The sequence below is a fragment of the Siniperca chuatsi genome, linkage group LG15 (assembly GCF_020085105.1).
Source record: "Siniperca chuatsi isolate FFG_IHB_CAS linkage group LG15, ASM2008510v1, whole genome shotgun sequence".
NCBI classification, from domain to species: Eukaryota; Metazoa; Chordata; class Actinopteri; order Centrarchiformes; family Sinipercidae; genus Siniperca; species Siniperca chuatsi.
In genome coordinates, this window is record NC_058056.1 from 17678775 (window position 1) to 17703471 (window position 24697).

The window sequence follows — 24697 nt, forward strand, 5'->3', positions numbered from 1 at the left end:
AGCCATCTTAATGTTATCAGTAACAGCTGTGTTTTACGTACTATAACAAGTTCAAATGTCTGCTGTGAAAGAGGCCTATTGTGAATCACGAAAGCTTGCAGTGTCAAGGCTTCTTTCAGATTCAGAAGTAAAGAGGCACAAGAAAAATAAAAATCATCTGCAAAATAGGATCAAGAGTAGAGTGGCCTTGGTTTGTTTGTGGGGTGTCATGAGTCAAAACGGTTGATAGTCAGGGGTTAACACTGTCTAGTGCTTGTGGGGTTTAATCTGTCCTAAATTCAAATGCAGGGAGGTGCTACCCTAACACAGTGGTGCCTGTTTGGACCCTGGTACTCCTGAGCCTCAGTGCTGGTGCCTGACCTGAATTAGTGCTGTGAAGTCAACCATTGAAATGACTCAGTGGCACTCCAGGCAAGTGTAGGAGGAAGACGGAGGAGTGAGAGTGAGAAAGAGGCTTCACCGCCTACAACAGGTGTCATAGGAATGTTGATTGTGAGAATACATCCAAAGGGTTATTGCGGTCCAGCATGCAGTGTTGAATAACTTTACTAGTGACACTAGATTGAGAATTGTGTCTACAGCCATGGTAGCTAAATGCTAACACCAGCACGCTAACATGATGTTTAGCAGGTATATTGTTTACTATGTTCACCATCATAGTTTAGCGTGTTAGCATGCTAACATTTGCTAAGTAGCAATAAATGAAAAGTACAGCTGAGGCTGATGTGATCGTCAATAGTTTTGCAGGTATTTGGTCATAAACCAAAGTACTGGACAAAGTGACATTTTGACCTGACGATAGTGCTAGATGAAAAGTTAATTCATCCTGAGGGGGACATGAATGTGCATACCAAATTTCATGGCAATCCGTCCAACAGTTGTCGTGACATTTTACTCAAAACTACAAATGTCAACCTCATGGCGGTGCTAGAGGAAACATCAAGGGATCACCAAAGTCAGTAGGATTCATCCTCTGGGGAGTATGAATGTTTGTACAAAATTTCATGGGCATATAGCCGTTAAGATATTTCAGTCTGGACCAAAGTCGTGGACTGACTGACCGACCAACACAGCCTTCCCCAGAGCCATCTGCTAGCATGGCTACTATACTTACATATGCTGAAACAATTGTACAGTGACTATATAATTTCTGTATTTATCTCATATATGATTATTATAGATGATGTTCAAAATACACGTAACAACATGTGGGAGGTGTTTGTACCTGTGTAAGTGTACATTCCACCCCACACCTATGAATCGCATGAGATGTGCTCAGACACACTGTGGTCTCTTATCCAATTTAGGATTTTTATAACTAGATATCTGACTTTCTATGTCTCTGCCTCTCTTTCAAATAATCAGTTGGTGTGGGCTTGAGGCTATTATGAAAAATAACCTTACCAGTCAACAGTTACACACTGCTCTGAGCCTATGGTTTATCAGGGAGGTGAAAATACCCGAGTGCTGCAGTCTAAAACCCCAGCTCAAATTACTGTTGTTACATCAAACATCTCCTTTGGTCACGATAATAACCGCATCTCTGGGGGAAACAAGGCCTGTGACGCTTGAGAGTGCATGGAAACAGAGGGGCACAAAGCCCTGAAATACAACTCCACAGAAAAGCTCATAGCTCATGGTTGACCATTTTAATCTCCCCCCTCATTCATCAGATCCCCCACTATTTGGAGCTGCTGCCAGGGACCCTCATCTCTCCCTCACACACACACACACACACACACACACAGTACCACAGACCCTGGGAAGCAGCCAGACCTGCAATGAAGGAGGGTCAAAGTAGAAGTAGCCATGTTACTTTTGTACATGCATGTACAAGTACAAAAACTACACATCTGCAGGTGATAACAGGACAGGAAGCACTTTTTCTGTTAAGAATTTGAAAAATTAAGTCTGCATACACACCTTTTTCACTTTCAAGAAGAAACATGCTAATTTCAAGATGCACTTTCTTTCTTCTTTTAATAACAAAACAATTGACATAAAAAAGTATGTGATGACAACCATAATAAAATACTTAAACTGCTATGGAAACAAAAACATTCACAATTCTTTCAACATATGTCTTTTTAGCTTTTAATACAAACTATTTTCACTACACTCTGCAACCTAAATAATAGAAAGTAAATTTAGGAGGCATACAGCTACAGTACATAGCAATGTTTTTAAGACAACCAAGACAAGGTCTCTATGACGACACCAGAGGGAGATGTCTTTTGCAGAGATAAAAGAAACAGTTTTAGTAGACTGACACTGTGCCACTGAGTTGGTCATCTGTCTTATATGATATCTGGTTTTAGGTTGTGTGCACATTTAGTATTTAGACAACACATAAATAGATGTTGGGTTTTGGAAACATGCTCCATATGGAATCAAAATCACTCAGAGTACCAAACGTAATGCCATGCTTCTGTTTTTAAGACTGGGAAATCACATATTTATAAAGTCTTAGATGTTAATACATTAGTATGTAACAAAATTGGGATTTATTCTTCATTCTTTAGCATTGCCAAGTCTTTGTAGTATGTTACATCTGTCTCCATAATTTGCTGGAAATGAGTAGTCACGAACATCTCAAAATAAAAGTCTGAGGAACTGAAATGCTCCAGTTAAGGAATCTCAATTTCACATCATACCTAAAGCCAGAAAATAAATCCAAGTGTCATTACTTGAGTAAAGGCAAAGATGCAAAGTTGTGTCTGCGAATTCCAAGATCTTTCACATACAGAAATGAACAGTTTGTGTGTAAACTTTTGTATTTTTCTCAAAAATGCTGTAGTTAGTCTGACAGTCTGGAGTTGGCAGGAATTGGGAGAAGCAATTTCAGACACTGGGGGTGGGCTGAGCCTGCTGAGGGTTGCTGGCGGCTGTGGGAGTGGCCTGCCGGGGAAGCGTGTACATGGCACCCAGGAACTGATCTGCAATGCGTCCGGCCTCGCGGAGCCCACTGAGCAGGGCGCCATGGACTGTAGCGGGGTAATTTCTGATAGTGTGCTCCCCAGAGAAGAAGAGACGAGGGACCGGCTGAGAGGAGAAGAAAAACCACATTGAGATCGATGTTGGATTGTCCCAACATAATAAGGAATTAAAAGAAAATAGGGGATTGATGAGAGAGGGAAAAGTGCAGTAGTAAACTGCCAGAACTCATCAGTCAACGCATAAATATGACTTGTTCACATCTATCAGCATGCCAACATCAAAACAGCCAAAAAAACATCTGTGTGGGGAATAAACTGCTCTGCTTTGGTTAAATATTGTGGTCGGGCTGGGATGCCTTCTCTCCCTCGCTTTCTCACACACATATAAACTCACAGTCTCACCCAAACATCAACTCGACACTAAGGATTCTTTAATGTTTGTGTGCTTACCTGTGAGGCTCCCGGTATAGCAGGGCCAGGTGTGATGGGTTGTGCCATAAGGTCATAGTCGTTACCCGAAGAACCTGCTGCGACGTACGAGTAGGAGCCCCGCGCCCAGGGGTCTGCACGCCAACGAGTGACCACAGTTTCCTTTGGCTGCCATGACAACAAACAACAACACATAAAGTATGTGTTAGGAGTTTCCATGATGATATTGGAGGGACCTGTAAACAGCTGGATGGCAAACAGTTCCAACGCTGGCCTCCATGCATATGATTTTATCCGATTTGAAACCATAAGCAAATGATTTATAATGACGGGTGGTTTGGATACAACTCCACTTACGAGTGCCTTTCACATATGCTCGCTGTGTAAAGTGGTGCTGGTTATGGGGGTCAATTCAGGAACGAATTTGACATTCCACTTAAAGTAGTGGAAAAACCAGAGAAAACACTAATGATGGAGCTTAAAAAATATAACCCACCACTACTTTTCTGTAAACAACAAACATAATGAAGTTGTATTTGAACAGAACTGCCAGCTGTGTCAAACTATTTGGACATCGTGTTTCAGAAGAATAAACAATTTGGTATGTGGAAGTTAATGATGTAATCAAAGTGAAAGGTCAAGGTGAAGAAAGACAGACAAACAAATATACACTGATATATTGAAAATATCAGCAAAGTGTGAGAGTCGTGTACCTGCGGTACAGCGCTGCTTCCAAATATTCCTTTGAGAATGGCCAGGCAGCGTCCGACAATCACGTCATCACTGATGTTCTCCATGATGCCAGCGGCCTCGCCAGCCATCAGAGCGAGTAGGATCGGGGCTGAAAAGAGAAAAGGCACAATTTGTTGCAGAGGCTTTTTGTGGATGTATTAGAGAAGCAAAGGGCATATATGAACAGGAAATATATCTCAGTACCACATCACTCTGCATCACATTAACTACAACAGTGTGAAACTAAAAGGGATCTCTTGTCACCTTTGTAGAGGTTCCAGAAGAGGAAGAGTTCGCCCCGACTTGCTGTCGTGGAGCCAACATGACCAAACAAGTTGACACTGGGATCCCAGAACACACGGTCAAAACACAACACCACCTTCAGACAGGGTGGAACGCAAAATACAAACGGTCAAACAACAATCAAAATGCTTATTTTAATTAAAAGGCCAATTGCCTGTGAAGTACATCTCAGGTTCAGCACATTTACTGGCATGGCTTAATAGTTATGAATTTGTGAATGGTAGTGCGCCCTCTGCTGGAGATACAGCATTAGTAGCAGCTCAGATTGCATAATAATGCAGTATTCTCCTCTGTGCTGCAGTAGAATTATGAGAAAAACTACTCTGCTGCAGATGATGCTCAGCAACAGAGAGAGAGGGTGCAAGAGCTGCTGGGTCAGGAGTGACGCAGAATGAGCACTCTGATTGGATTACTAGCATCTTTCATTCGCATGCACATCTGAGCCCTTTGGGTTGGAAAAAGCAATATCACCTAGGCAGTTCAGGCGAACGAGGGAACTCCTAGTTGTCTGAGCTCGGTATCAATAACTATTGTGATTTATCTGGGTGAAAAAAACAACAGGAAGGAGAAAGGGGATTTGTTCATGCTGGATGCTGCTGGATTGGACAATGATGTATGAAACTGCAAGGAACACAATCAAATTCTGAATACTCATTGTTTGCCAATACTCATTGTATGCCATTCCTGGCATAAGGACACTGCAGCGGAAACAGTAGCAGGAGGTCTCCATAAGAAACCAAATCCTCCGTCCTGCCAGAAACACACTACATGATTTAAAGAGACAGTTCATCCCAAAATCAAAAATATAGATTTTGCTGTGCTATTTATCCATCTAGATTGTTTATTAAAAAAAAAAAGATTTTTGATTTTGGGGCTAACTGTCCCTTTAAGACCTGACTTGAACTCTGATTTCAACACGACGACTGATTTCAAGACTGGAGACTTTGTGCTGGTCTGCACAAAATGTGGCAGATCACACTTGGCACTCATCATCCTGTAGAGAGTGGTGTTTAACGTTACAATTTTTGGCCTCCCACTTAAACGTCAGACTACTCAGGGCCATCTTGACTATATCAAACATGTTAATGTTTTATGACTAGAATCTGGACTAATCAGAAAAAGATCCTGTAGTTTGGTGAATTGGTTCTAAAGTCTGACACCAATTCAGTTTTATGTGATATGGAAGCACCATATGCTTATTTAGAAGTACAACCTTGTTGAGGTTGCCAAAGCCCATCCTCTGTATAGCAGATGTCTTCCACTCAGGCAGCGGGGGGACAAACTGCACAGCAGGAGGCTGCTGCTTTAACACACCGAGAGGCAGGGTGCACAGCACAGCATCACACTTGTATATGAAGGTCTGGGTCGTGGAGCGAGTGTTGACTGCTATCACCTCACAGCCTGGAGAATGAACAGATGAATAACTGTTGACACATTGTACATCCATAAGAACATCAATTATGAAATCCAGAGTGGAACTTGTGGCCAAAAGTGGCAGAAGACACACACTGTGCACGTACCAGAGGCTGTATATCGAACCTGCCGCACTGCTGTGTTTAGTTTGATGTCCAAGCCTTCAGCCAGGGCCACGGGAACACAAGAGTAACCATTCCTTACTGTCAGGTGGCTGCCAGTGAACTCAAAGTCATCGTCCTGTGGATAAATTAATAACCTGTCATCCCAGTAGCACAATGAACTTCCTAATGTAATAAAAGCAGAATGGCAGAAGTATCTCATTTTTTGGTACATGGGAGGCCTGAGGGTCTTTGCAATGCAAGAACATTGTCAGGACTACACGGTTATGACATTTCAAAATGGGTACATGTATATACCTGATCCCAATGCTTGAGAGAAAGGGTGGAGAGGGGCGTAGCGTTGGCAAACTCCAAGTTGGCAAAGTGCCAGTCTAGGATCTGCCGATCCCTAGATGACAGGTAAACATCACTGTGGGAAAGAAGGGAAGGAAAGAGACATGGTGATGTATACTGACAGCTATTCAGACATCAGAGGGACAGGTTCACTCACGCACAAGCTGAAAAAGCTTCACTCAAACCGGCAATAACATAATAATACATATTTGGTAAATGGACTGCATTTATATAGCACCTTTCTAGTTTCCCAGCCACTCAAAGAGCTTTACACTCATATTTGAACACATAACATTAACTGAAAACTAAAAAATAGGCAAATTGCCACAGGACATACTCAGGTAAACATCTGCTGCTAAGGGCTGCAGGGCTCCAACAAGCATTTCTTTTTTACAACCATTAAGGACTTTTTTTCACTCTAGCCAAATAAGCAGTTTAGGAGATTATGATGAAACCTCAGAAGGATTGGTTACCTGGGTGGATTGGCCTCCAGCTCCTGCAGCTTCTCCTCCAGCTTGACCTGCATCTCCACCAACTCATCATAGTCCTACACAAGGACAAGGCAGACAGCAAGGAGATGTATACACATGTTAATTTAATCCATATAGTATTACTGCTGGAAAATATTGTTACAATGAGAATTAATTTTATTAAAACTAATTAACTAAAACTTAATGAGAAAATTACTTGAGAAGCAAAACTGTTTTGTTACACTTTTGGATTATTAGATCAATGTCTTGTCAATTTTCAACTACAACTAACAATTAAGATTTATTTTAATGTTAAAATATTACCTCATTAGTAAGACTGTAACATTATACTTACATTTTTTTTTTTCAAATAATACTCAAATATTAATAATATCAGATATTTCGCCTCAAACTGAATTGGTGTGAGACTTTAGAAGCTGGTGATGTTTTTAACTAGGTGAGCTTGTCGTATGCATGTGCGTGTGTGTACAAGGTACACACCCAGAGGGTTTCAGGTCATGAAGAAAGGACAAGCAGTCTTGACAGAGAGGGCTGACTCAACCTGTTCATCAGTTCACCACAATAGAACCAACAGCAGCGCAGATTCTGGTAATACCACCTACCTTGCCAGGCCCCAGCTACACTGAGTCAAACGTCCTAATGATGCCTCCAAGCTAACAAGCTGACCTGGGAAAACACTAAAAATGGAAAGAATACTGGAAAACATCCCAGCAAAAAATATCCTGACAGCCATCCCCTTACTGGCCTTAAAATCTTGTTATATGGTGCAGTCATGCATGTCATGAACACACACACACACACACACACACACACATGCTCATCCTGTCTTGCTGAAAATGTGTGTGTGTACATCCGCAGACATAAAGACAGTCAGACCGTGATTCAAGGCCTTGAAGTGGTTTCTCAGACAGCGGAAGGGTAGCAGACAAATCCAGTTCAGACACCAGCTGTGTTTAAACCAAATAAAACCTCCTTCTAAAATACACACATAGCAGTAGTGGAGGTGATTTATCTGAACCAAAAATAAAACAGCAGCATTCACTCTAATAATACATCCTACTGAGGCATTAAACCACTTAAACACAGCCTGTCTGGTTTACTTGGATAGCACAGCATTAAAATTCTGTGATGCATCCACCCTGACCTAGCAGTCCATAAAATATCCATTTTACATGCTAGTATTTCTGCCTTATAATACTGTTACAAATCGTTTGATCTTTCCTTGTTGTTATCCTTCACAACAAATACCAAGTTTCTGTCCTGCAAATTGTGGTGGTCGGCCTTCTGGCATACACGTACACCTAATAATCAACCCAAGAAATGTAATATTGCTTCAAAGTAGTTTAGCAACTGAAAACACAGACGCTATGTACCCACAACACCACAAACATAGTTGGAAATAGTTAGTATTTAAACTTAACTGCTTTGACTAAAGTATTTTAAGTCCTGCTGCCTGATTTCTGCCTGGTCCAAGATATCTGAGGAAGAAATGAAAGTGTCTCATAGGAATCTCTCCTGGAAAACAACCAGTCTAGATAACTGCCCGCAGCTTGTAAATATCTGTAGGAAGTGTAAGGAGATGTAAGAGCTCTATTGTTACTTTCTTCTATGCCGCTCTTCAGCTTTTTGATGATGACATTCCTCTTTCTTTTTCTGAAATAGTGTTTGAGCTCACTTTGCAGAGCGCGGTGAGGTCACGGTGCTTGCTCTTCACCAGGAACTCAGCTGTGATATCTCTGGGTGGTTTGACTTCACTGGCCTCTTTATACTGCTGATGGAGCTCCTTAACTCGTTCCTTAGTGGTCACCATCTAAAAAGGTAATATAAAAAGGACAGGGAGAAAAAGACAGGAAGGTCATGAGATGATGATGGATGAAAGGAAAGAAAAGAGGGAGCAATTTGTAAAGGAAGAATTTGAATATCGAACAATGTGGTCAATGTGATCAATAAAATGGATATGTTGTCAACATTTAACCCCCGTAATTGGCTTCTGAAGAGCAATCAGGGGTTTAGTGCTACTTAGGGTCAAACTGGCAAGTGTTTCTCTGCCTTCCCTGCCTGAATTTTTGCCTGAAACTGAAACCATTAGTGTTCCAGTCTCAAGTCTGCTTTTTTTTTTTTTTTACCATAATGGCACTTTCAGACTGCAATCTGTCAGCAATTCTAGAAGTGTACTCCAAATATTAGCTCTCTTAGCAGATCAATCAAGCAAACATAACTGACAACCCAGTTGACAGATGTTTGCCAATTTTGAGCAAGATTTTTTACACTAATTAAATGTTGACAATCCGATTTCTGTTCCGCCTCTTTTTCATTTCATGACAATTTCAAAAAAATCAGAAAATGAAAACTTCTTCACCATTTCTCAAGGTTTCCCTTTAAGTAGTCTTAAAGGAATTTAAGACTATTTAATTTAAGACTATACACTTTGTTTTCTTTCCAAGAGTTACATAAAAATATCAATACCACTCACATGTCTGTATACTAAATATGAAGCTAGCCTGGAGTCTTTTCATCACTGTGAGAAATAATTCCAATGCGCCACTCCCCAGTAAAATAATAACTTGTCATTTTTACATTTTATGTTTTGTACAGAAACTAATGATATATAACGTGGTAATTAGTGACCTTTAGTGGTGCTGGTAGACCAGACTAGCTGTTTCCCCCTGCTTCCAGCCGTTATGCTATCCCAAGCTAATCGCCTGCTGGCTGTAGCTTCATATTTAGCTTACAGACATAAGAATGGTATCAATCCTCTCATCTAACTCACAGAGATACTGTGAGTTAGATGAATCATCAGTAGTCTCCACTGTTTTTAAGCAATGTTTATTTACTACTGGGTTTGTAAGTTAAGTCTTGTGGTGCTTCTGCCACCACCAAGTTGATGGCATTATGAAATTTCTTTAGGACAACTGCTGCCACCCAAAAAACTTTACTTGTGCTCACCTTGTTGAGAAGATCCCTGAGATCTTCCTGAGTCTTTACAATCTTCTTCCAGTGTTCTATCTGCTCATCTTTTACATGCTTCTCCTGCAGCCTGCAGACACAAGATTAGATTAGATTCGAGTATTTGTATCTGTATACATCTCTTCTTACACATGTGCAGGACATATCTGTCACCATCTCCCGTGTGTGAGCTCATGTACTGCACACCATACTCACTGTATGACCACCTCCAGGGCCTGTCCCAGAGAAACAGGTTTGTTGTTGAGGAAGTTAAAGTCCAGCTGGTGGCTGAGGTAGGAGGTGGCCTCCAGCAATCTGTTGAACTCTTGCTCCACCATCTCATCTTTTTCTTTTGGCACCTGGATACACACACACAATCACACAACAAGGACAATGGAATCATCAGTCACACTAATGACAGCCGTGATGGAATCTATAGAAAAATAAACAGTGGGGAAAGCATGCCAGACTCAGACTTTCTAGTGAAATTCTGCCTTTGTACCAGATCTAATACTTTTTGTGCCTCTAGCTTTAGCTGTGATGTTTAGTTTTGATATAATTTATGGCGAGTGAGTTTATTTCTTCTCTTACTGAGGCATGCATTTCAGTCACTGATTTCCTAATATAAGCAGAAGAAGCATAAATGATGCAATCAATGCAATCAAACACACTTTCCCAGTAACAGCCTTAAAACATGCTTCCAAAATCACTTAATATAGACACCATGCTAGGATAAACCAGACATTTCAAGTCTCAACCCATGATTGGTCTGCAGTACGTGCTCTACCCCAACAATCAGAGTCCACGTTCCAGCTGTAACCCAAGCAGTTAGGTGTACGGGGTGATTCTGATGTTGGGGGCGGAGAGGGTGCTGTACGGCAATCATAGATTGGGCTTAAAGAGAAAATCCACACTTGTATATTTCATCAGTCTGAACAAAGCAATAGACATTTTTCACTACAAATCGTTATCTCTACAAGCTACATCTAGCCTGACTGTTGTCAGGGGTGTTATCAGATTATCTGTACATGAGATGAGTTATCATTTATAGCAGAAAGCTCTATAGCCTATTATTATTGATTATTAAATCATATTGTATTACTGTGCATGTATTACCACAATAAAAATAAAAATGATATTCTGTTGTTTGCAACTTCTGAAAAGACAACTGTACTACATTTTAACAAACTCTTGTTATTGTGTGGATCTTCCCTTTAATAAAAGAGAATGTCAAATAAGGGGTTTATTTTTTAATTCCTGTTCTAAAAGATGAAGGTTTAACATGAGCTGCTCATTTGTTTCTCTCTTTATCTCCTACATGGATGACAAATGGTGAGTTAAAGAAAGTAAAATTTAAATGGATGGAGCTGAAATGTCGACTTTTAAAAGTGATTAAAAATTAGGTAAGGAATGTAGTACGTGAATAAAGCAATACATACACTTGTGCACCGTTCACCCTTTAGAAGTTCACCAAAAGATGAACATGGAAGGAGTTGACAAGATGGGGGGAGGAGAGAGAGAGAGAGAGAGAAAACATTAAGTAAACACAACTTTAACCTCAAACAGGTTTGCACAAAAGTAAAACATGTACATTTAATCTACCTTTTCCTCCGAAAGAGGAAAGCAGTTACACGCGATGTGGATGCTTCAAGAGCCCTGCTGGCTAGTCTCTACTTCAGTGGAAGAGTCCTGAACATGAACCTAAACATCCTACTACTGTTGCTACCACTTGATGGACAGAACAAAATGAAAAGGGAAAAACACTGTTTGTTTCCAATTTAATTACATTAAGCTATATCTGTTTTCTGTTTTACTCTGTTCTGAAAGGAACTGGAGCTGTTGTTGATGACATGCAAGGGCAAGCAGTTAAATGAATCCACCATTCACTGTGTTTTTGTGGCTCATAGAAAGCCAGATCCCTGCCTCAGGACAACAACAGGCTTGGAGAACAGCTATAAACCCCAGACACAGAACACTTCTATGCCAAGAGAGAACTCTTGTGCATCCATAAACATCTTCTGTTAAAAGAAGTAAACAACACAAGGTCCTGTTTCAAAAATGTAATTTGGATATACATATATAATGCAGTTGTAGCTACTCTGCCCTGATGGATAGTTTTTCTTGAGGTTGACGGTTTGTAAGTGAACTTAACCTAATGCATAGCTAAAAATGTCAGTATGACTGAAACAGGCAGATATTTTTCAGGCATCAGCTGGCTAGGGTAAATCACATCCATGCTGCTATTAGCCTCTTGTCATCTCTCAAGTAATTTCTTGGCTTTATGAGAAAACCTGGGATTTTTGCAAATAACAATTTAATCACTCATAAGGTATCTCAGGATTCTACTTGTTTAATATGAGAATACTCTTAGGAGCTTGGCTATGGCAGGATAATGGACGAGAGGCAACTGAGTTTACTGATACATATATTTCATTATACTCACAGCCTGGCCATTGGCTTCATACAGTGGACACTTCTGTTTGATCTTGGCCAGCTCCATGTTAACCTGCTTACTGATCACTGCCATGGGATTCCCCCCTGAACAAGTACGCGCACACACACACACACACACACACAATTGATGATGACAGCATAAACATGGACAACACCACCCTCTACAGGTAGATGCTAGTAACTTTGAGGAGAAGACTATAATCTGACTTTGTTAAAAGCAACATGTGTGAGTTTTCTATCTAATCATACCAGCTAATTCATATCAGGAGGTAGCATTCATATGCTACTGAAAACAATTGGATGTTGCATTAGTGTGGAATGAAAATGTAAACACTTGCATCTGATTAGACACTAAAGGTTTACAAGATGCTTTGACTTAAGGTTGTGACTGACTTCAGTATTCACATTAAAAAAACTGGATCTGAATCTTACCCAGCCCTGTCACCACCATGGCTCCCAGATCAGCAACATAGTTGCCCTTCCTAAATGTGGCCACTCTGCCTCCAACACGGTCCTGCATGGAAAAATTAAGTAAAAACTTTCTACAGTCACATGGTAAAACTTGAGGCAATTATAAACTTTCTATATTACAAAAAGCAAGATAAGTTTAAGTCACTCAATTGGTTTTCATCTAAACCCTTAGAAAACATATGTATACCATAATATATACAGTGTATAAATGGTGGCACTAATCTCACAATGCTATTAATTAATACAGTAAATATTTCACAATCATAAATTGATTTATACCAATAGCTGGTTAAGAACATGTGACAAAATCACAAATATACCTGAAATAACAGATTAACAGAAACCCTGTTGGTGACCTACCCTGGCCTCCAATACTGTAACATCCATCCCGAAGCTCTGCAGCTGCCTGGCTGCAGCTAGGCCAGACACACCTCCACCAATGACTATAACCTTGCCGGTCTTCTTTGCTGCAACAACAAGCAGGGGGTTCATTAACTAGGTATAATTACACCACTGACCACTCCAAGGTTAACGTATCTGAATTCTTTTGTCTACAAGTCAGAGTAGCTAGTAAATCCCTAATGTTAGGCAACCACTTTCATAAGGTGGATTTAGTTTTTTGGGGAAGATATGTTTGTCTTCCAACCAAAGTGGCTGTAGAATACATTAATTGTAGCAACATATGGCGAATGGCTAGTGTTATTATACCAGTGCAATGAATGAAGTGAACTCACTGGGCAAAGGCTTGACCCTCTTGTAAATGCCAAAGTTAATGAGTCCATGCCTTTCTAGGTAGCTGTGTATCCTGTGGACCAGCACAGCATCACCTAAAAAAAAAAAAAAAAAAAAAAAAAAAAAAAAAGGGAACAAAAGCACATAAAATCTCAACTTCTGTATGACTGCAATCTCCTTGGGAAAAAAAAGAGAGAAAGAAAATAAAATGTAGGAGAAAAAAAAGTTTAATTATTTAATGTCTCACTGTTGTATGGAGCTTCAAGCTGCTGTGCTGTGGCCTCAAAGGTCAGCTGGATCTTAGGGTTGTCCAGCCACAGTTGGAGCTGGATGAGGTTAATATGAATATTTTTACAACAATGATCCCATAGTCTTTAGTTTTTGAACACAAAGTAATGTGTTTAAATTGTCACTTACCGTACGGTTGCGGATGTAGAGGAAGACCTTCTGAGTCTGCTGGGGACCGCTGATTATGTCAGGGAAGCAAGCAGCCTCCTGGGATGTCATACGGTCATGAGGAAGACGGCTCTGGAAAGCAGCTCCTTCCACACCTAAAAATAAACATATATTTCACTATTCTATTAACAGCATTGAGTGTAATTTAGGATGAATTTAAGACCAAAAGAAAGAGCATTTATGTGTAATGAGCTCCGAATTAAAATCAAACACAGGGCAAATTAACAGACTGTTAAAGACATAGCCTTAGAGAAGAATCTCTGCATTCTTGTATAAAGAAAAGCTCAGGTTTTTACCAGAGCTTTTAATTAGGCAGATTTATTCCCTCAACAAAAACAACAAGGTTTCATGTCACTGCTTTAATATGATGATGAGTCTGAAACTTGAGTCTGAACTGAAACTTTGATCAAGTTTCAGTCTCACCAGATGGTTCTTCTGGTTCACTGTCATTCTCTTCCTCTACTGGTGGAGCCGGAGGAGGGATGACCTGCTTCCTCTCTTTCTCTGCCTTGGCATTCCTCTCCTCCTCAGAGTAATATTCGTCCTCCGACAGATTGGCCAGGCTCTCGTCCATCTCGCGGTACTCCACCTGCAACAGTAGGCACAATAAAAGCATCATTAAAACCAGCATTACCATCTCTGATTGGGTGGAGTGCTCCCACGACGCTTAAAACTGCCAAAACCTTTATGGGAACAAGAAACAAATACCATGAATATCACACTGCAAAAACTATGAGAAATTACTTCTGATTTCCACTGGGGCACGTAGGACAAGTGAGAACCTGTGACTTAAGATGCAGAATAATATTGCACCTTAAATTTAAATAACAAATGTATTAATGCTTTAAATCAAACAGATGATCATAAAATATAGTGAAATTGGCCACTGCCACGGCCATTTTTCATTTAAATTTTCATTCATTTAATTTTTGGCAGCATCCTTTCCTCCCTGAGTATACAGGGAGGAAGCAGAACCCTAAAATGTTTACTTTTGCTCGCTTGCGACGACTCGTCCTGCGAACTTCAGCTGAATCTTGGTCTGCCGCCCCCGAGCCTGCTTGGTGGGTCAAAGGGGCTCCTCCAGGTTCCCCACTAGGGGATGACCTCTCCTTCTTCTTTGCATCCATAGCACCTGCAGCTGAGGCTGATGGACCAGTCTGGGCATCGGAAACCGGAACCCTATCACCTCCCGCTGCTCCCGCAGTAGATGAAGAGGAGGAGGAAGAGGAGCCAGCGTCTGACTTCTTGCTAGACAGCATTATGGAGGATGTTGGAGGCCTCTCCTGAACAAAGGGGGAACAGAAATGAGATGAAACCCATCAAAGTGAATCATTTAACAGCCTACGTTATAAGTGGTTGAAATTTGAATGTTCAAAATAGTATAATGAATGAAAAAAAATTACAAAATATTCCTAAAAAAAGAAGAAATGAACATAATGAAGTGTGGGTTGCATGTGCTGAAAATAAACAAACAAACAAACAGCACTATTTAATGTTTGTTCCCTTTGTTATGGCACTTAGTTCATTATTTGAAAATTATAGCCTACAGCAGTTAAAATGTAAAACCTACAAAATCCATGCCAAATAGTTATTTCACTCACTGTCTAGTGGTTTTTAAACAAAGTAACTCCTATAAGAAATTCGCTTAAAACCCCTATGCCAACTAGTCACTTTGCTGTTGGGGGCAGGGAATGCACCTGCTACAAAAGGCTAACAACAACCAAATACTGTCGGGCTTTGGGAGATGTTTCACCCAGAAATGTCACATCTGTATCACTGGATGATTTAAGTAACGTTAAACTGTGCATGAATGTCATGGTTTATGAAATGAGGGTTCCATGGTTACAGTAACCTTGTCTTGTTTTACCCATTTCTCCGTGCACCTGGTAATATCCATTCAAACACTAAGAAATGAAGACAGAACCAGAAATATAGTTACGAACAGGACCAACTAAATGAAAAAATGTTGGCCTTTCACATTACATCCATTGAGATTTAGCTAAACATTTTGAAAACCCGTTCGCAAATATCCACTGAATAATACAACAGATACAATGTGTTTCACTCGTGCTCACTTGTTTATCAGAACTTTTAATAAATTAGCCAAGTGAGAACACCCACTCGAGAAAACCTGAAAAGGCTGAACTTGTGGCCGTATGAACCCTGGTGCTTGATTAATTCATTTGAACAGGACAGCTGTTAGTCAGAAACCTTTGTCGTGCCGAGACCGTTAGTAGTTCCTTGATTGTCATCCTGACCAAGTGGAATAACGTTAGCTAGCAAGTTAACTCCAAAGCTAGCAGCAGAATGGTATGGCTATTAACGTTAGCTTGTGTTAGCTAACGGTAGCTTTGTTCTTGCAAACGACTTGTCTGTCGTACATATGATATATATTATGTTCCTTTAATATCAGTGCAACACGAGCTGTAACGTTAACGCAAAGTTTTGAATCGCTTCTAAATTAATTTCCTTTCAAATATATCTTACGAGACCATGCTACGTTAGCTAACGCCGCTAACAATGAGACCTGGCTAGCACCAACAGTAGCAGGTGCGACCTAGTGAAAAAGAAAGCGCCGGCTTCGCTTACAAAAGGATCTGTATTGATGAACTGACATACATCAGGAAGCATTGTTTTAGGAAATAAAGGTAAGCATTAAATATTGAAAGTATTAATATTACCTCTCAATCCTCCGAAGATGTCAACACAAAGACGGCACAGTAGCAGGTCTCCTTTCAATGAACTCTTCCGTGATTGGTGGATCGAAATGTTACCCAATACCACTCAGCGAAACGATTGGTCAAACTAACTGTCAATCCAAAAGAAGGCGGGGATTTATTACTCAACTCAATGGATCTTTTTTTTAGTTTACATTTAGTCATACACAACGCTTTCACATATCGGCAAATTCATTTCAGGTATAAAAATTAAAAGAATTTTGGTTAAAGTTGCATTTTATTGCTGATCGGGATTCAGCGTCTCCGTCCCGATTATCTTCCGTTTACTGTTTGTGGAGAATCGGCGATCCCAGCAAACAAACTGACGTCAGGCTGTAGGAAGAACAGGATGGCCAAGGGAGGTGGGTGTAGACAGGTAAAGGTGAGCAAACCGATGTTTTGTTGACTCCTTTGTTTCTCCATTTTGAGCCGACTGTGTGTAAGTAGCACTTAAAACCCAGATTTAACTCGTGAATGTATATGTTTGTGTCTGATTTTAACCGTTTCTCTTTACCAGCGAGTGAAAATGAGCGAAAAGTCAGTCCTGTTGTCTATATTTTGTTCTTGGCTAATCTGGGTGTTTCTGGTAGTTACATTTCAAGATTTCTGTGTGTGACTTGATATGAAGCCTGTTTTTTGTGTGTGATTTTTTTTTTTTTAGCGGTGTGGTGGTCCTGTACTGTGTTGTAAATAAGTTATATTAACTGTTGCAGCTGTCTGCACCGTCCTACATTAGAAAAAACAAAATGAGAGTAGACACCTAAGCAGAAATACGGAAGTCTTTAGTGACAAAGCAGGGGAAATAAAGGCTCATTCATTTAAGTTTATATAGGAAGTGTTTTATATGTTGGCTATTGTATAATATATTTGTAAATACAGCACATACTACAAACAAGTACACAGCTGATTAACAATCTATCCAACAGAACCAAGAAATGGTGAATCAAGAGCAGGAGTTAGCCAACCGGCCTGACAACACCGCCTTCACCCAGCAGAGGCTTCCGGCATGGCAGCCTATGCTCTCAGCTGGCATTATCATCCCAGGGTTTGTCCTCATCGGCCTGGCCTTCATTGGCATTGGCGTCACTCTCTTTGTCACTTCACGGAGCATCCAAGTGTTGGAGGTATGACTGTGACCACTGAACACACAAATCAGTCTGGTGTCACGCTGAGAATCAAGGGTCCAATGCCACCAGCAAAAAGAGAGAAAGAGGGACAGTAAAGAATGTGTTTACTGGGTTGAAGTGAACAAACCATAAGCCAATATTCAGTGTTGAGATGAAAGAAAATATTGTAAGGTCCAAAACCATTCACTGCTATCTGCTCACAGACTTGTCACTTGTAAGCAATATCGTACTCTGGAGTTTAAAGATGTGAGGTGTCAGTAACACTCGATGGAGATAGGTGTTGTAGCCATTAATAATTAATAATAACCTTTCTTGTTTTCCATCTTTCCTATACAGATAGACTACACTGGGATTGAAACAACTTCACCATGCTTCAAGTGCTCTGACCCAGATAAAAAGAACTGTTTGTGCGAGCTGGACTTCTCCATTGACAGTCTATTTAAGGTTTCATTGGAGCTTTGCACAAACACATTCACACACAAATGCAAACAGTACGTTTTCATTAAGTTGAACTCTACTCCTGCCTCTGACCCTTGACTGTGTTTTTGTGATTCTGTTTTCCTCCACAGGGGCCCGTGTTCTTTTATTATGGTTTGTCTAACTACTTCCAGAACTACAGAAGGTATGGTGTGTCCAAAGATGATAGCCAGCTGTCTGGAGACATTAATTACTTTACGGTGAGTTAACAGCATAGGATATTCGGGGGAAAAAAAACCCATATGAAACACTCAAAAAAGACTTGTAAAGATATGCTGAGTTGAGTACAAATATGCTAAGTTGTTACCTGGGTTAACCATATGGGCGCAGTTCATATTACCTAGTAATAGTACCTCATGCCATTGCCCATCTGTAATACAAACAAATATTTAAGACAATTTATTTGAGCAATGATAACACTGTTTTCTGTCTCTCTTGAAGCGTCCCAGTGACACCTGTGCTCCCTATCAGTATGACGGCAACAACCAACCAATTGTACCATGTGGATCGATAGCAAACAGCATGTTCAATGGTATGTATGGACATTCAAAATGGCCGTAGTGCATTTGGAATTAAGTTTATTTGCTATGTTAAGGAAGTATTGATTCTTGTTTTTTTTTTTTTTTTTGCTTCTTTAAAGACACCTTCAAGCTGTATCAGATTGTCAATGGGACAGAGAAGCTGGTGCCCTTCGATGGAAAAGGGATTGCTTGGTGGACAGACTACAACATCAAATACAGAAACCCCACGGTCACACCTCTGAAGAGCGCATTCAACGGTAGTAACTTCACTGAATTTACTGTAACCTGCTGTCTGTTCTGTTTGTAGTGCTAGGATGTAGATTGTGTTTAATGAGGGGTTCCCAGTCTGCTCAAAATGAAACGATTTTACAAAGTGGTAAAGGAGTTTGAGCATTGTGGACGAGAGGAGTAACTTAGTTTAGTGCAGTAAATAGTGGGCTACAGGGAGTCCTTTTGGTGAAATAATAATAAATAACAATAGCATGTTTGAAAATAATAATAGCTGATTAAAAGTTTGACTTCCAGGAACTGTAAAACCCATATTTTGGCCCAGGCCTGCTTACGAGTTGGACCCATCAGACCCTGCTAACAACGGCTTCATCAATCAAGATTTCCTGGTGTGGATGAGGAGGGCAGCCCTGCCAGATTTCAGAAAGCTGTATCGACGAATCACCAAGGGTGATTATGCAAAGGGTCTGCCAGCTGGAAACTACTCCCTTAAAATTGCCTACAGTATCCTTATACACGTTACAGATTTTGGGAGGATTTTAAGGATGGTGCTTGGAGGTATGGGCAGTTATGTTTGTTCAGCATGAGTCCTCTATTTAAAAATTGCACCATTTTTCACTCGGACCATATTTAATCTTTTTTCCATCGCACAAATTAGTACTGTATAGCTATTTACATCTTGCATGTTGTAATTCAGGTTTAACAGACACCAAAAATCAATGTCAAAAGCCAAAACATGTCATTTTCACCATATTGACACTCACGCTGTAATGAGACATGTAGGTATATCATTTTGTGCATGTAGATAGCAGCAGCTGTCAGTAGTGCCTAGACAATGGCCAAGGTGCCATCGAAACTGTTAAAGAAAGGTGTAAATATGGTGGATTTGGTGAAACAATTACATTTTTTCATTGTTGTATGACACTCTTGTGCCATTAGTTGTGTTGGGCATGTGGAAGAGGACACTTTACTTGTTTTAAAACAGCATATAAGTCTGGATAATGAACCTTATCATCAGGGGGTATGCTTTAAACAAAAACATTTGTGTGGCTAAAGGAGTTTTACACTGTTCCATCCACACGAGAAGATTTACTAAGCTTCAAATCTACCTAAAGAGGTCAGCCATTGAATTGGTCCATATGTTTTGTGTCATGTTAACCGCAGCTTAGTCTAACTTGTTTTACCGGTTGGGTGTGGTTCTGTTTTTACTTGGGCAGAGTGAACACAGTGACTCAGGAGCTCCTTGAGATGAGGAAAAAAGCAGGCACATTTCTGATATAAGTAAATAATTATTCACATGATTGATTGCAGTCTACCTGAAGTCTACGTAAATAACTCAGAGAATTTTTTTTAATTTTGTGGAAAGGACCATACCACTCTGTTTCCAAGATTAAATCCCTTAACTACTTGTAAATACTCATATATACTTTAAATTTTTGCTCACAATTTAAGTACAATCAAGACAATTTTAGTTGTTTTTGATGTGTTTGTTTCTATTATTTCAGGCAGCCATTGCTTTCTATTCTTTTCTGTATGCATTGAAAATAAATTCACAGAATATTAACTGTTGGTTTAGTTGTGTAATCCATCACAGTGGACATCAAGTCTACATTTTTGTCAATGTTACATTATCGTTGAGTGGTAATGCAGTTTAAAAGCAGGTTGCTTTGAAAAGTGCGCACTGCAATAAATCGTTACAGTAATGTAACTCGGATGGATTATACAGCTCAAGAAAGTTTCCAGCCTGCTATATAACACTGAAATGAATGGAAGCCAATGCTTACTAAAATACATTCAAATGTCTTTGTTTAATACAGTATCTCTTAATACAGTTTTGTATATCAACTACTTCTGTGAAAGTATTGAAACAAGGTCACAATTGTTTTGTCTATTATTTTATGTGTTTCCACTTTTGGTGTATATCCTTAACATTTTGTCCTTCAGACTATCCTGTTCAGATCTTCTCAGGGAGAAAGAAGGTGGTGTTCAGCAACGTGTCCTGGATGGGTGGCAAGAATGAGTTCCTGGGCATTGCCTACCTCGTGATGGGTTCATTGTGTGTCGTCATGTCCATAGTCATGCTCATTGTCTATGCTAAATTCAAGTTCCCTGAGGAAGAATGAGTGCCTGGTCACGGACTGTGGTTGGCTGGGGGGTTTATCTACCCTATCAACAATTTTTCTTTTTTTCCCTTTTTACTCAATGGCATGATGAAAGTGGAGTACAGTGCTCACAAATGGGAGTATACAGCTAGAATCCACCTATGAACTGAAATCACATGTTATTTTGGACATGAAGAGATCTCCTAAGGTGCAGAAGAAGCCTGGTGTCATTTTGTGAGGCGGGACTCGACACTGGAGTTTCCCCATTGACTGCAAAATAGGAACTGGCTATGTGGGCCCTGTGGGATGATTTCCAATATGGGTACATGTACTTGTCTGTAAGCACATCCATGAAGGTAGGCTCTCCTGGAACAGCTGTAAGAGGTGTCTCTTGTTGGTATCTCAAATTTGAGTGATCACTAGAGAAGTGTCATTGCTGACACACACCAAGTCCAAAATCAAAATAATAATGTATGTTAATTCTGTTGTAAATATATCTATACTTTATTGGTCTCCACTGTGAATCTTAAGGGATGAATTTTAAGGTAGAGTGAAAGTAGAGTGGATATGCAATGTGCGCAGGCAAAAGGAGACATACATCCTATGTGCGTTCTAGTTTAATCAGTTTATGCTTGTCTGGTTTATTTTACAATACTTGGATATTACAGGGTGTTTATCTCAGGCTTTTAATACTGTGTTTCTTAAATGTGTGCTTTCATAATCAAAATGAGCTGCCTCCTCATTTTAGGTCAGTAATAATATTAAAGCCATAAATGATTTGATAAACCATTTGATACTGAACAAAAAGTTACTTTTGATGTGTGTGAGATGTGTAGCTTAGTTTGGAAATAATGCTGTAAAATATGGGAATAATTGCTCTTCAAACTCAGGGATCTAGTGTACAGACTATGCAAGCTCATGTTGTCTTCTATTTACTTATTAACAGTTTTAACTCTCACTATTGTTTCTGAGATTTTACTTCATGTTGATATTTATTTAATAAAACAACATCAAAACCAGAACTTCACATTCCTCTCTGTCTTATTAGGACATTTAGATTCCACAGGCAACAGTGCCATACTATGATTATTTTTGTCATTTTTAACAGTCTATGCTGGATTACATGGAAATGTGGACTTTCTGGTATCAATAGCCACAGTTTTTATCCCTCAACCACTTCTTTATTATAACTATCTCCAATGTCAGTTTTTCAGATCTAGGGTGATATTCTGCATTGACCTTCACCAAAAGCTTAATAAGCACCACATCTAGTATCTTTTATCAAATGGATCATATTTTCATCGGCTCCTGGCTGTTTAATGCTGGAGGTCTAAAGTCAAGCTTTTTTAGGTCTTCTCAGCTGACTCAAGTCCAAGCTCATAGTACTCTTTTATTCTTGATGGGTCTGGATGTTTAGGTTTATAAAAATATGTAGTAATGAAGTAATATAAGCATATCAATTTATAAGATGCATAACAAATGTATGCATCTCATTAATTCTTCATAGCATGAGTCTGCAATAAGTGCACTTATGCTAATGCAGGTCAAATTGTGACAGAGGTTGTAATTAACTTCGCAGTTATAATTTCTTAACATTATATTATCACTGAATTAGTTATTAAAAGTGTATCACTTTGTTCTTAACTTTGTTGTAAAAGCCTTACTGTAGCAAAGGAGGATTTCTCGATTTATAGCTGCAACATTGGAGACAACTCCCTTTCTTCCCCTATCTTTCATAGTTATAACAGAAAGAGAGAGAGAAAAAAATTGATTCGTTGAACTGCATTGTGGGTACTGTAGTTTTCGGCTAGTAATAGTCCAGTGAAATACGCAGCCCTTGAACGACAAGTCCCACAATCCATTGCGCAAATAAACCTGACTGCCACGGCGTTTTGACAGCTGCAGTCAGCCTCTGTTGATGCTGCAGTCAGTTAGCTACATAACGTCAGCCTCGTTTCTTTGTTCACTTTCACACCGAGACTGGTCGTCGTTGACCGTTTCAAAGAATGTCTGACGGTGGGGGGACGGAGGAAAACTCCGGCACCATGGAGGTGTCGGCCGTTCAAACGGTCGCTGATACTTCGGTGCTGCAGAAGCATATTCGGAAATTGGTACCGCTGCTCCTGGAAGATGGCGGCGAGGCCCCGGCCTCACTGGAAACCGCCCTGGAGGAGAAGAGCGCTGTGGAGCAGATGAGGAAATTTCTGGCCGATCCCCAACTTCACACCATCCTGGTCGAGAGATGTGCACTCAAAGGTACATTTAAGAAGAAACGGTCTGCTAAGCTAGATAATATGATTTTCATAACAGGACCATTCGTATTCTGTAACGTTAGTTATTACATTCGTCACCAGTGAAATGTCTTTATCTCTATCTCTATCCAGTGTTAGCTAAATTAACGTTGTGAGCTAGTATTATTTTACAGACGGCTAAATAATAATGTTAACCTAGCTTGCTTTCTCCATCCATGACGTTTTTAAATTGTAAAGCAACAACGCCACAATGGGTGGGGAAAACCGCTAACGCTAACTAATGACAACATAATGCAATCCAATGCAGGTGGTCAATGTTAGCATTCATTTTAAGGCGTGATACTGGTTAACTTTAGCCGCAGTTACACAAGCACCACAATCATAGATATTCAGAGAATGAATCCTTTGTAATAACTGCAAATCATGTTGTGTGCACCTTCTTGGGGGTTTATCATGTGAACTAGGTTGTGTCAATGAAGATATTATATCCAGTTTCCTCCAGGCGAATTAACCCTGCGCTTCAGCCCCGCATGCCCTTACAAATGTTTTATGAGCGCTAAACCTTGATTCCTTGATACTGCACATGACCAGCCTCTGAGTCTGAGCCTGTAGGTTTTGGATTCCCAGACAGAGAGTCACTGCCCCAGCCTAATCATGTTTTTGCACTAAGAATACTGCTGCTGCAATGCAGAGAGTGCAGTATCTGCAGATGGCTGTCATTTCCTACAAGCTATGACCTCACTTGTCAAGGGGGGGGGGCATAGATGAATGGAAGTAGATGAAAGTGTAAGATTGCACTGTCATCCTACTGTGACATGTCTTATTATACTCGGATAAACTGCTGGCTAGCATTCGAATAATTTATTTACTATTAGCAGCAGAGTAATTTTAGTGGCCTTGAATAACCAGTCCTTACTTCTTGGAGCAAGTCTCATAATAGTAACTTTGATGGTGAAAAACCTCAGCACACAGGCTATGTAATGGTATACGATTCCTGTTTTGATTACGTGACAAGATGATATGATGGTAATTAAATATAGAAAAAAAGGACTGTTTTGATGTGTAACATGAAGTGTTACATGGTGGTGCTAAACATTGCCTTGGTAGTAATGTGCCACATTTTAGTTATTAGTGGAGAATCTTAATGATATATCTTGATTTCAGTGTGGGAAATGGCTGTTGCAAACATTCATTGATCACTGATTAAGATCGGCAATGTGAAGAATATGATTTCATGACTTGTCTGTTTGCTTGTTCAGATAAGACTTAAATTTGATTTGTTCTTCACACAGAGGACGTTGGAGATGAAGGAGAGGAGGAAAAGGAGTGCATCACTTATAACATCAGCATTGACATACACTATGGGATCAAGTCCAACAGGTAAATGAGGCCTCTAATGCACTGAACAAAGGTCTTTTTTTCAGCCATGCAACTGTATGTGATTTCATTAGTAAA

General features: G+C 40.0%; 3 protein-coding genes across 11 annotated transcripts in view; 2 read left to right on the top strand and 1 right to left on the bottom strand.

The window, feature by feature from the left end:
- Positions 1-1961: 1961 nt before the first annotated feature.
- Positions 1962-16633, bottom strand: kdm1a (lysine (K)-specific demethylase 1a). 4 transcript variants are annotated; one of them, XM_044166587.1, is made up of 22 exons: positions 16500-16613; positions 15686-15722; positions 14808-15101; positions 14242-14410; positions 13780-13913; positions 13610-13688; positions 13365-13457; positions 12991-13097; positions 12592-12673; positions 12149-12243; positions 11145-11162; positions 9922-10064; positions 9706-9796; positions 8435-8569; positions 6742-6815; positions 6233-6344; positions 5921-6053; positions 5614-5801; positions 4362-4476; positions 4079-4206; positions 3387-3533; positions 1962-3042 (listed from the first exon to the last, which is right to left on the bottom strand). In XM_044166587.1, the coding sequence occupies exons 2-22, from the start codon at positions 15713-15715 to the stop codon at positions 2842-2844; spliced, it is 2568 nt and encodes an 855-aa protein (XP_044022522.1). In that variant the 5' UTR covers positions 15716-15722; positions 16500-16613; the 3' UTR covers positions 1962-2841. The 4 variants fall into 4 exon arrangements, with proteins under 4 accessions (XP_044022522.1, XP_044022521.1, XP_044022520.1 ...); XM_044166586.1 differs by having other exon boundaries at positions 14242-14407; positions 15671-15722; positions 16500-16575; XM_044166585.1 differs by having other exon boundaries at positions 15671-15722; positions 16500-16575.
- On the top strand, positions 16164-22012 carry tmem30b (transmembrane protein 30B). 5 transcript variants are annotated; one of them, XM_044166599.1, is made up of 8 exons: positions 16164-16466; positions 17462-17659; positions 17999-18106; positions 18232-18339; positions 18581-18671; positions 18780-18917; positions 19186-19392; positions 20833-22012. In XM_044166599.1, the coding sequence occupies exons 2-8, from the start codon at positions 17471-17473 to the stop codon at positions 21009-21011; spliced, it is 1020 nt and encodes a 339-aa protein (XP_044022534.1). In that variant the 5' UTR covers positions 16164-16466; positions 17462-17470; the 3' UTR covers positions 21012-22012. The 5 variants fall into 5 exon arrangements, with proteins under 5 accessions (XP_044022534.1, XP_044022531.1, XP_044022532.1 ...); XM_044166596.1 differs by lacking the exon at positions 16164-16466 and adding an exon at positions 16700-16917; XM_044166597.1 differs by lacking the exon at positions 16164-16466 and adding an exon at positions 16708-16911.
- An 848-nt stretch (positions 22013-22860) lies between these two features.
- dync1h1 (dynein, cytoplasmic 1, heavy chain 1) overlaps positions 22861-24697 on the top strand; it is a 30191-nt gene continuing 28354 nt past the window's right edge. Inside the window, exons 1-2 of one of the 2 annotated variants that reach the window (XM_044166582.1) lie at positions 22861-23246; positions 24535-24622. In XM_044166582.1, the coding sequence (XP_044022517.1) occupies positions 22997-23246; positions 24535-24622 (338 nt within the window). In that variant the 5' untranslated portion in view covers positions 22861-22996. The remainder of the gene's footprint in view (positions 23247-24534; positions 24623-24697) is intronic. The other variant, XM_044166581.1, reaches the window with a different exon arrangement.